This window comes from Lottia gigantea, assembly GCF_000327385.1.
Source record: "Lottia gigantea unplaced genomic scaffold LOTGIsca_66, whole genome shotgun sequence".
Lineage (NCBI taxonomy): Eukaryota > Metazoa > Mollusca > Gastropoda > Lottiidae > Lottia > Lottia gigantea.
The window spans coordinates 282,813-296,197 of NW_008710245.1; the positions used below are offsets into that span (position 1 = coordinate 282,813).

The 13,385-nt window shown below is 31.7% G+C and overlaps 2 protein-coding genes across 2 annotated transcripts in view; one reads left to right on the forward strand and one right to left on the reverse strand.

Annotated features, from left to right (window-relative positions):
* Nucleotides 1-995, reverse strand: part of LOTGIDRAFT_235529 (hypothetical protein) — a gene marked incomplete at its 5' end in the record, with an annotated part of 8,188 nt that extends 7,193 nt beyond the window's left edge. Inside the window, one exon of the mRNA XM_009064867.1 lies at nt 908-995. Within this exon, the coding sequence (XP_009063115.1) occupies nt 908-995 (88 nt within the window). The remainder of the gene's footprint in view (nt 1-907) is intronic.
* Nucleotides 996-7,348: 6,353 nt separating this feature from the next.
* On the forward strand, nt 7,349-8,629 carry LOTGIDRAFT_167388 (hypothetical protein; the record flags this gene model as incomplete). The annotated part of the gene is made up of 2 exons (XM_009064868.1): nt 7,349-7,532; nt 8,439-8,629. The coding sequence occupies 2 exons, from the start codon at nt 7,349-7,351 to the stop codon at nt 8,627-8,629; spliced, it is 375 nt and encodes a 124-aa protein (XP_009063116.1).
* Between the last annotated feature and the right edge of the window lie 4,756 nt (nt 8,630-13,385).

Sequence of the window (13,385 nt, forward strand, 5' to 3'; positions counted from 1 at the left end):
GATAAAGACCAGAGAACACTGGTCGAAACGTCGCTCAAATAAAGTTATAGTAATTGTAATCCATAACAATTTTTTCATTATACCGTTGTTGTTTGTTTGTTCCCGTCAAAAGGGTTCCACAACATGCAATCGACTGTTACAACAGACACAATCAAAGCAAGTTAACCTTGGGTACCAGAAATCTCCATACGAGGCTCTATGCTTCGACATGACAAGGAAATTCAAGGTTCACAATATTGCCTGGTGCAATCGACTGTTACAACAGACACAATCAAAGCAAGTTAACCTTGGGTACCAGAAATCTCCATACGAGGCTCTATGCTTCGACATGACAAGGAAATTCAAGGTTCACAATATTGCCTGGTGCAATCGACTGTTACAACAGACACAATCAAAGCAAGTTAACCTTGGGTACCAGAAATCTCCATACGAGGCTCTATGCTTCGACATGACAAGGAAATTCAAGGTTCACAATATTGCCTGGTACAATTTAAAATGACCAATCATACTTTAGTCTCAGAAACGAGCATTTTTTTGAAGCTTATACCATTAGTTAAAGTGTTCACAGCTCACAACTCACCGTCGAAATTTGAGTATTGGTACAACTTCCATACAGAGTTAATGTTGATCAAACTGACTACTTACTTCTTACTTACGGACAAATCCGGGAAAAAATGCTGTAAATGGAGTGCTTGAAATTAATCCACAAAGCTACATGTACAGCTATAGCAAGTTTTTGTTTTTGTGCGTCAGAATATAATATAGGTCTAGTCATTTAATTAGGCAATTTCATTGACCTTCAATTTCCTTAATTTGCGACAATTATTGTCAGTTGAAATTAAGTCTCAATTGTTTTAATATTACATGTATATTGAGACAATCTTCTCCACAATCGGTTATCACACACCAAATAATATATATGGTGGGGGTTTTTGAAACTGTCGTGGTTCAGTTTCAAAATGAGACAGACCTGTGAAAGGCCATAAGCCTCCCATGGGGCGTTTGAGAGAGTTCTCTGGAACTTCTTCCCAAAGAGATAAAGATCAAATATAGAGCATTTAACTAAAATATTTTATTCAAAATGATACAATGAAGTACAAATGAAAGTTGGCAACTAACGTGTCAATAACCTAAAACTGGTCTGATTGAGTGAGATATATATCTCGAGTTATCTCCCATCTAATGCATTTATCATTAGGCTATACGGAATAAGGCATTTGCCATTTTTGCGGGATGGGGTTTGATTTTAAGGGATATACCGGTAGTAAATTGTAAAGCAAACGTGAAATTTTAAGTTTGAAAAGAGTAACATAATTAGATATTACTGTCAATAATACTGATGAAATATCATAATTATTATTCAAAACAATTTCTCAGCAGTGGACATATAATAGATATAGCAGGATATATGTTGAATGAATCCTCCATGGGGGTTCCATCCGTTTAAGTTTGTACTTGGCAGTAGGGGTCGAAATTCGGACTTAGTCGAGTTAACCTGTGTTGAATAAAGTTAACTTTTGAAGTTGCAACATTTCATGGTTTCCCTACTTCGTTGTCGTCAATGGCGGTTTAACGTCGAAATTATATTTATACTCTAAAGTGTGTTGGTCCATAACCAAGTAAGGTGCGAGCCTTGTCCCCCACTCATAGAACTATATCAAAGAATCGTCTTTTTTGTAGATATCTGTGACAAAATAATTCCTGGAATTCAAATTTAAGCGGGAAAGTTTTAAGCGCCGTCTATTGAATGATTTCCTGTTTCTTACTTCCGAGTTGACCGCGCATATTCTATTTATATTCTTAGCTGTTGTTAACGATACAACGTGAATAGGCCTATACTAAACAACAAGGTTCGTATTCTTGATTTTTATATTCACAAAACCTTGTAAGTCATATTTTACAATCCAATGCAACAGTTTCTAATACCTGTATTATAACCATGTAGGTGATTTTGTAATCATATAGTAAACTGTTATACAAAATGCATATTTTCATATTCCTTTATTGAAGTCTACATCACAACTGTGCGTTATTAGATATATTGCCCTGCTTGATATACCATTAATGATAAACAGCTGATAATGAACATTAATGTAGTAAATTAGTGATTAGTTTCATATATTTAATAATGAGGCAGAATGAAGTACTATAGTTATATCACAATAATTATCAAATCCCACATTTGGTTTTGCAATTTAAATCAGGGCATTGGATTAAAAAACAAAAAAGTTTGTAAAAAGTTCAACAAGCCCCTACATGCTTTACATGTTGTTGACATTGGTTGACTTATAAATAATCTAGTATATATAAGCCAATAAAAAAGATCTCTATAAATAATTGATATCATTTTTGATTTTCAAAACTTGAACTATGGAAATTTATAAAAAAAATAGTGTAATTTTTCAAGTAAAGAAAACAAAATTGTTTTTAAAATCAAATAATCAGGCCAATACACAAATTCTCTTCAATAATCAAGAATTGTAATTGAAAATAATTGACATTGTCATGAAAGTTCACTACAAAAACAAGTCCAGGCATTTAGAGAATTAATCAATGAAAAAGCTGGGTTGGATTTTTTTTATACGATACCCTACTGATTTGCATTGATCAGTTACGTGTATCAATGCCTACTGTTGACAAGTTCATTATGTGTGGCCACAAATATGCATGGATTTAAAGAGGTGCGCACTCCATAATCTCATAACCCATGAAATACACAAATATAGGGAAATATTGTGACAGATGCTTCATGAACATGATATTTCTATCTTTAAATCATTATAAAAAAGAGAAATTTTGTGTTTAGTCATGCATGGTTGAATGGAATAAACATCCTAAAGTCTTAGCCAAATATAAAAATTGTAACATTAGTGAACGGATGAAGTGTTTAATTTCCCAATGATTTTATAAGCTAACATTTTCTAAAATCCAAAAATATAGATCTTCATTAAATAACCTTAACATCAGCGACTTGTGAAAATTTCTCATATTATGATAGACCAGAGTCAAATAGTAGTAGAGCCCTGAATGGCCCAGAAGGTCAAATTGCCCATAGGTCAGCATACTCCCTCAGAATATGGTATTTACATTAAAATGTAATTCAAGTGAACTATATGATTTATCAGACTGATGGTGTTCTATATATATTAGTCAGAATGATCCAGTCAGTAGTGGGTGTGGTTATTTCATTAGTTCCAGTTCTATTTTAATATTCAAGCTATGTATTAAGCAGGCTCTTTGATCAATTTCTTTAAAGAAAGATATACTAATATTGGTTAATTTGCATCCACTATACTGGAAGTCCAATATATCCAACATGTTCATTAGTGTGTACTTCATGAAGTATTTAAAGGGACAGTCTGTTTTTTTTTCATATTCTATTGAGGCTTGGAGTGTCATAAACTTTTAACTGTATGCCAACCAGCCCCGTCGTTTGGGTGGGGTCAGTGGGGCTGGGCCCCAGCAAGTGAGAATTAAGCCTCAGGATAACCTTCTTCAGTTCAGCAGAGATTGATTCATTTAGTGTGTCTTTGTACAAAATCAAAAAGATATAGATTTTGGCGCCTCAAAATTGTCTGAAATGAGTTCTCTGGGCCTTAAAATCTTCAAATTTTCTGAGTACAAAATCTGAGCCCCAGCACCAATTCATTCCTGGAGACAGGGCTGATGCCAACATGTATTAATTGAACATTTCATTTTTCAACTAGACTCAAGTTTAATGTATAGAATACAAAGAGTTTATAAAAGATAAAGTATTATACAGGATAAGTCCAGTTCTTCACATTTAGATTAAATTAGATTGTCACTAAACAAATTGATACCTTCCTGAATAACAAGAACCTAATTATTAAATGTTTCACACCAATTTATCTTTTATAATTTGAAACTAAGATTGTATTTGTAGCAAAATTTGTTCTGTAGCTACTCTAGGGAGTTCACAAATTACTAAACTATGTGGCTGTGGCCTTAAAAAGTGAAATAATTGATTGTACTAAAACTTGCTTTTTAATTATTAAATTTGATCTTAAAAGAATATTGAACTTCCTGAATATAAAGTGCTATTGTATAATGTTTCATATTTCCTGAAGAAGTTTTTTTTATAAGTTTAATGATTCATTTAAGTCATATGGGTCATAATAACTTGTAATTGAATAACAACAAATCAGTAACAAAAATTGTCATTGTATTGATAAGAAAACATATTTGAATTCCATGGATTTAAAGAAAGAAGTATATCAGAGGCCCAGTTCTACAAAATGTAGAAAAGAAGGATTATGTATTATGCACCAGCTTCAAAAAAACCAGAATTGTTAAAAAGTAATCTTTACTTTATGAACATCATTTGAGTGCGTAGACATAAATTGATCTGATGATGTTGACTTATATAGTAGAGACAGGTGTCGCACAAAGCAGACCATGCTTACTCATTTCAAAACACCTGATGTTACTTCTATTTGGAGGAGTCTACTAATATACTACCTTTGCTCTGACTTTGCCATGACTTTGCCATACTTTGGACAAGCTTTTGTTGAACTTTATTAATTTTTATTTAAGAATAATACAGATATTTCAATATTTGTCAAGATATTCTAAGTAAAATCGGCACATACATCCACTGTCAAGAAAGTGATAAATTTTACCCTGAAACTTTTTAAAGAAAAATAGCCTGCTGCTTCTAGTTGGACATTGCAATATCTTGATCTTTATCTTGAGATTCTCTGTAATCTGCTGAAAATGAAAACATAAATCTATATTTGACATGCATGTAACAACAAATGTCATTTTACACTTCAAGGTCGAGTTAACAATAAAATCTTTATATTAAAGAGAAGTTGTTATAGATTATGTATGACACCCACATTACATGGTATAAATTATTCATAAGTGTATGAAGCTAACTAACTGCACTAGCTATGCTAAAATTTCAATTTTTGGAAAGTTAGCCCTTATTTCCAAAACTTGCTGTCCTGATTAGGATTGTGTATCAGAAACATATTGTGTTGGCAGCATAAAATGGGCTCTTGTTATTTTGATATGGAAATTAATATGGAAGCATATAGGTTTAAAGTTTCATGTTGCCTTCCAGACTAGTTTAATTATATAAGTAATTAAATCTCACAACAAACAAACTGTTTTTGTCTTAAGCAAAACAACTGACTGGAGATTTTCTGTTTCCTCTTGTGCCCTCAGCCCTCAGTGAAACTTTGTGTGTCCCCTGCTTTATTATGGAAGGTTGTGAATTAAAGGTTTGATTTAACCTCTTTTACTTCAATGCATAGAATAAGAATCATCAAATGTTCATCTTTGATATGCAGGCATGTTCAATTTGCCTTACTGACTTCACTGTAAACTATATCAGAGGATATGAAATACATCCATGACTATATTTAAGTGAAAATTGTATTATGTCCTTTTGTTAGGAATTATCTCATAATAGAAAATTTTAAACAAAATGGAACTGTTTAGCTTTAATGCTAAAAACAAACACCATTGCTTTGCAGAAACTTATTGCCAATTGGGCAAAACAGATCAGCCACCTGGCCTAGGTTACATGTATTTACAGAGAATTGAAAGAAGGGATTTCCATTGAGATAATTTTAGTTCAAGGTAATTCTAAAAAAATGTAGCTTTTGTGGCTACCTTTTTGATCATTTCTGTTGAATGCTTCATCAAGAAGATTTCTAAGCAAGTAGGTATCTTTGATTTCAAATTAATGCTAGGCACGTCATTTTTTATGGTGTATATTAGACCTTTGTTTATAACGAGGAAATTTTATTGAAACAAGTTCGGAATGTGTATGAGATCACTTAAAGCTACTGTTTGCCAATCTAATTTCCTGTTCAATTGATTCCATATATTATTTCAAAAATCCATCCTTGAATCTGAGGTTTGGTTTGCAAAAAAACCAAAATGAATACTTGAAATATTAGCTTTAGCTTGTTTCACTCTTAAACTGTGTAGCCCTTTGATTTTAATGTAAGAAGAGAGAGTATTGATTTATAAAGTTATTGGTAGATATATAAAAGACTAAATACTAGGTCATCAAGTGGTTTCCTATTTATTAATAGGCATATATAATTACCACTTATAAAACATCAAGCTATTTATTTGATTATGTACCGGGTCCTTTAAAAGACCTATATGCATGAATCACCATATTTGGTTTCTATGAATAAAGTATAATGACCACCCATCATGGCTGTTTACTTAAAGGGGAACAGTCAGCATTTTCGGGAATTTATTTGGCTCTTTATTGTGCTTTAATAGTCTTAAGAAATACTAAAACACACGTAAATCACATAATCCTTTATATTAAAGAGAAGTTGTAATAGATATGTATGACACCCACATTACATGGTATAAATTATACAAAGTGTATGAAGCTAACTAAATGCTAGAAGATCAATTTTTGGAAAGTTGGCCCTTAATTCTTCATGGTATTGTGAAGCTTGATAATGAATGGTATTGTTAATCTTCATTACTTTTGTCAGGGACTCAAAAGTGAAATGGAAAGCTCAATATCATTGTGTTAGTTTATTTTGGCTAGGCAGCCAACTTTAATTTGGATTAAGGAAATATTTAGGTTTCTAGGTATTTATGAATATCTACGTATTTTAATTGTTTGAGCCCAACTGTAATATGATAAAGCTAATCTTTTATACCTATATCTACCTATATCTGTTATAAGTATATAGCCTATATTTTAATTCTATTGATTATAGGTTTTGTGTATCAAAATCATTTAAATGCATTATAGAATATATCGGTTTCGATATGTAAATAAGAGGTTGAGTTTCACATACATCTGTAGGTTCTTAATGCTGCATGATAATCAAAAACCAAATTTTTGGTCAGAACCAAGAAATTCTTTTTAAATTTCCAATTTTAAAAATCCATTATAAATCATTACATTGTACTGAATCTCAAAGGATTTGTGTGTGTCATCGTACAAAAAGGTCACTGTACAAAATTGAGAGTCTTGCATGCTATCTTTGACATGAAAAAATTGCAGGTGTGGACATTGGACATTAGAAATTGCTCATGGATGGGCAGAAAGGAGAACTTGCCAGACAAATCTGAGAACTAATCCGATTTGTGAATTGCTTTGATTATCAATATTATCACAAGATGGCAGTCTGGTTCAGTGTGGCAAAGTGCTGGTACATCCACACAAGGGAGTGAATTCTTTGCATAAATTCTTACTTAATATCCTTCATTAATATTTTCAGAATACAGAAGTGAAGACAAGAATGTAGTGAACAGAACAAGAAAATTGATACAAACATTATAATTGTAAATAGAGTTTAGTATGGGATTAAAATAAACACAGTGTATACACAGCTTTAAAATGGCTGAACGAGATTGGGGTAGGGGCATGAGCCCTGCCTCATCCTTTACATCACTACCAGGGTCCAACAGAAGTGACAGTCCTATGTCACCGAGAGGTAGTCCTGCACTATCACGAATGAGCAATAGTAGTAGTGAGAATAGAAATGGGAAAGGAATACAAGTTACAATACAGAATCTACAACGTAAGTACCCAACTTCAGATTTTTTTTGAACATTCTTTGAAACGGTTGTCAACACCATATGTTCAAAAGTTTGCAAACAGGTAATTTTATATCTGATTTGAGGCATTATTTGTTGAATTTTAAGAGCGTATGGAAATGCAGTACTGGTGCAGATTCTGAATGGATTTCAATTTATGTGTTTCATGTAGGCCCCATTTTCTGTACCAAGATTTCGTCTATTTATTTTAATGTTGTATTGCAAGGAAATAAAAACTTAAATGCAACCTTGGTACAATTTCTAAATCATAAGACTGCATTTCTTCACGCATATTAAATTCACAGTCTATTGTGAACCTGTTTTTCCATTCATGATATACTCACTTTGTTTATGTGTCAACTTCATATTTCATTTGGAGGGTCATTACAACTTAGAAAAAATGCAAATTCCTTTTGTCATGTGATATAATTGTATCACAGTTACATAAGATTGCAAATTAATAAATTCATCATTGGTTTAAAGAAATAATAAAAAAAAGAATGCAACGCACGGTAGACCATTGAAATAATACCCTTACAAAAAATTTCTTCTACAATTTTAACTATTTACATACTTTTGTGAGGGTGGGGGGAGTAAAGCAGGGGTAACCTTATTTATTTATAGGATTTGAATTCAATGAGTTATGTGCTTCCATGTAATGAATTTTGATTAAATTAAAAGAACCTGAATATTATTTTCTGATGGCTAAGATAATGGGAGGCTATTCATTACTGACTCACACAAATGACCACAAACAAATTGACAGCCATTTTGTTTATGGTAGCAGAACATACCGGGATCCATATACTTGATACTGTTGGAATTTATATTACATTACACTCAATAATGATTTTAATAGACAGACTAACATTGATTGAATATTGGACTAGAGGCAGTGGTTGGGAGAGCAGTCTTCTTTTCAGAATATTCAGCACACACATTATCTAATTGTGTAGCAGACGGCAACTTGACTTACTGTTGCCTGAGTAAAATGATATTCCTGAAGAAGCGCTCAACACCCTCTTCTGGGAAGTTTTTCATAGAATACCTGTTCGAAAACATGGTTGCATTAGATTTCTAATTTCAAGATTTGAGTTATTCTTTCTTAAAACATTTTGAATGCTGAACAATTTGTTTTCATTTTATTTCTCCATTTTACTAAAAAAAAATTGCATTGGTTGATAATATGTAGGCTTCTATGTATGTGAGCTTAATAGATTCATATAGATACTGTTATGACACTAATCTTTCTTATCAACCATACTTACTCTATATACTATTATACAGTAGGCCTCCATATCCCAATCCTGTCTAAACCTGATTATTGTTTGGAGGGAAATTCAATCAGATATCTTGTTATTGACTATAAGCTATGATTTTTCTATTTAACTTAACAATATGATTAATATATAAATATAGATAAATTTTATAATAAACCAAATGATTGAATTCTGTATAAGTTTTCTAAGAATGTTTCTGTTTGATCAAAAATTCATACAATTATAAACCATGGAAATGGTTTTTTGATTGAAAGAAATGAATTCCAATTTTTTTCATTTCTTTGTCATCATTATTAGATTTCTCTTCCTTCATATAATTCTGTAAGTGCCACTTTGACATTTGTTCGAGAATGGTGTGTCTAGTTCTCTCTTAAGTCATGCAGATCTGAGAATCATTGGATAGGGCTTGGTCATCACCATGATCTGAGCTTGAATGATTTTGAACCATTAGCAACTTAAACAAAGAATTAAATTGAGAAATATTTGCAACATTGCACATTGCATCACGTAGCTCATGATCTGACTTCTGTGTCTTTTGTTTTTTAGATAAGATGGTCCATAATCATATAATCATGATGATTTTTCTTTTCACTGTGACAATATTTCTAGACACCAAACTTTTTGTTTTGAATTATTTGCCTTCATAAGTAAAATTGGGTAGAAAACTGAACTTTCATTGCTGATCAGCATTATTCTTTCCAAACTATTTAAGTCCCTTGTAAACTATTGTAAAATATAAATGGTGTTAATTGCTGTCAGATCACATGACTAATGTCAATATATACAGTGTTGACATAAAACTCATTTTGGTTATTTTATGCTGGGTCATGATATCTTCCTTAACCCTTAGAAAAATTAATTTTAATCATGTAAAGTAAATATTTTCCCAAGAAATTAGGAAATTCTTTATAGTAATAAGGCCCAAGATCATTTTGACTTTGCATATCTTAATTAGCATGTATATTAATATTAATTTTTTCATGAATAAGCCTTCATGCAACACATATGAGGGTTGACTAAAAAGATTCATATACAGTATCTACAATGAACAGATGATTTTGTTGGAAGTTTAACAATATTCATATCCCCCACACATGTTCCTAACATCTGAAAACAACAGGTTTACAGCTGTTATTTTTCAATCACAAACAGAAGTCTGACATGTACCTGGTCTATCCAAGGTCTACAAGCTAACTTAATCAAGTAGACCAATACTACAACATATTTATTTTGGAAAGCATGATCCAGTGCCAGAGTTTATCAACTTTATTTACCTCTGTTTTCTATTTTCTTCACTATCTAAGATTGAGAAGGGCATGAAATTTGTCTAACTGAATTCTAAAACTTTTCAGACACCCCTCATTTCATGTTTTTCACACATGGATCACAGATATAGTCAAAATATCCCAGGAAATCTTTTAATGTATTAACATGGATTATTGTTGACTTTCAGAAATGTTTTTGGTGTCTTATTTTTAATTCAATACAGGCGGACAGGTTATGAGTTTCATATTTTGGGAAATTTGAGCCTAATCAGATATTGCTGTTTTGTGTCCATCTACACTGCTGTTGGCCAATTGTTTTGAAGTTTGGTGTGTGGCTGTCTGAGGTCTTAACCTTTACTTCATAGCTTGATGCCTTTTTAAGTAGTCTCATTTGTTGAAATAAATGCACAGAGGTGTTTGAAGGAAATAATTGATCATGTTTATATGACATTTTGATTTGTTTGATGTCAAATTAAATTGACCAGTTGATTTTGACATAAACAGTCATAAAATGGCAGGCATATGACAGAGTAGATTAAAATTATAGTGTCCTCCAAAATGGAGAGGTAATTAGCAAATATTATGAGTGTTGAACTTGTTTGATAATTATTTCACGGAAAAAGGATATTTGTGAGGTAGTTGGATTCAGATGTTGTAATAAATTGGAAGAATATCTTCTACAAGTGTTTAATTCAGACTTGTTTGAATGAACTACACTTTAATTGTCTTCTTAATTGAAAACTTCAGTTCCACTTGTTTTGTAATCAACCAGTTTCAAATGGTCAGATGTGTTATCTTATACATTTGATCAAATGTGGATAGTAATCTTCAAGCGTTGGATATTTGTAAACACATTTTGATAGAGATCGAAAACTACCATTCCCATGTCTGTACAGGAATCTGTTCTGCAACTCGTTTGGGAAGACTCAAAGAAAAAGTGATTTTCTATTCCACTAAACATTTCATGAAAGGATTTGTATTAAAATGGCAGAACAAATTGACTTCTTTCATCATCTAAGTTTTTTTTAATGAAAATAATGTGGGTGGATAAAAACCTCTTTAGTTTTGTTCATTTATTGTGTTCTCCTGGATACCAGATTGCTGCTTAACAACCAGTTATTTGCTGTACCGTACTGAACAGTTTCACTATACTAATCTTCCTTACAACCTATTAGAATTTCTGAAGTGCTTTTAACTTTCCCTTAGAAACGTGGTCAATAATTGAAGTCTCCATCAAGAACAATAACTGAACTGTTTGAATTTGTATTTCAAAAACAGGTTTACGAATAAAGACTAGTTTGTTATTATTAATTTACTATTGAATGGATTCTATAGGAGACTTTTAATGATTTTCAAATATTGGAAACTTCAATACTATATGTAGTTGACTGGACTATTTTTACAAGTAATGATATTGGATTCAATGGCGTTATGGTTGAAGGTTCTTTTGGATTAGTGCAAAGCAGTGTATATTTCTAACGTAACATTAATGCAATTGTAGCCTACAAAGATAGGTTCAAGAAAAGAATTTTTTCTTTATTAACTGTACGTGAAATTGTCTAATAGCCTTAATTCCAATGTCTTTATGATAATCAATTTCTATGGAGTTAGGAATTCAATGGATATTGTTTGTAAATATGGTCGATATTTCAACAGACTGGAAGATATATCTAACTATGAAGGTGAGTTATCCATGACAGAATAAATGCATGTATCATACATTTGCAGCTTTCTGCAAACTATGTATCAATACATTGAAATACAAATGCAATATGTATATCAGTACATAGTGATAAAGATCTCTTCTATATATATGCATCAATACATTGTGATACAGCCTTCTGCAGTACATGTATCAGTAGGTACTTTGTCTAATACCTTGACATAATTAGGCAATTTTCTTGTATCACAGAAGTTTGTAAATGCAGTGATTTGATTGGTTTGTATCCTATCAAATAAAGCCAATCAGAGACTTCAACATAAAGACTGTAAACAAGGGCTCTGCTTGGCTTTATTTGCAAGCATACAATCCAATTAAAGCACAAAGTGTATTAACATCAAAGTATTAGACTTGCTCATAATAGCTTGACAATGTGAAGATGCATGTTTCTCAGCTCAATGTTACAATAAAAAATGTCCATGTTATATAAGATGATTCAGAATGAAATTTGTCTTTCGTATTACTATCAAGGCAACTTATCAAAAACAATATCCCTCTACAGAACATCAAAAGTGTCCCTTCAATAGCAAATGATCAATTGAATATAATAGAACTAAGTACTGTGTAACTTGCCAATATAAAATGGTGATAATTTCCATCATTAGAACTATGATCTTTCTGGGTTAAGGATTAGATTAATACTGGTGCCTAGATAAACTAAGTCAAGAAATTGTAAACCAATCACAGTTGAACCTGATACTATAGTAATGGTCATTTTCTCACTTTAAACAGAAGGTTTATGTACTATTCAGGGTGTGGTTACCTAGGAAAAACCAGTCGACTTAAAAAGTAAACAGTACATTGTAATTGTTAATGTTAGTAGAGATTAAAATAGTTGTTCAATAAACTGTGGTAAATTACATACTTTACACTGGTCAGATTGTGAGAAGTGGCCTTCACTATAGATATAACTTTTGCTTGTAAAATTCTTCAGAACCTTGACTTTTTTATGACCCAGAATTATGATATGTTTATGGGTACTCAAATAGGTACAATTTATGATCAACAATATTACTAGGAAAACTTTTGTTTAGTTACCATATAACTTGAGTCTTTTTGAAAATGTGATTTTTCCTTGAAAATAACAAAAGGTGTGACAAAAAACTTTGTATAGGAATCCACATTATAAAACAAGATATATATTTTTGGTTATTAGTGATTCTTCAGCCAAATAAGCTGCTTTCAAGTATTGCTGAAAATTTAGTTTCATCCTGATGCCACTTTGCAATTGGCTTTGTCTATCTAGCATCCTTTTGATTAGTTCACATGGCAAATAATTTGATTTTGTAAATTCATAGTTTCTAAAATCTAAAATCTACAGTCTGAACATCCATTGTCGCGAAATTTTAAATCGTTTTGATAAAATGTCATCTATGGTAGCGCTCGATTGGTGAGTTCTGAACAGGTACTGTATGTTCTGGCCTCATTCGAACAGACGGAACCAAATTATGTCGCTTTAAAAAATTTCCCTTCTATTCACTTCTCCGCAATTTTAATTCTGTCTGTACCTACTATTTTTTATATTCTTAGGGTTGTTCAAACTTATTTTGTTGAACAGCCAGTTGATTCCAT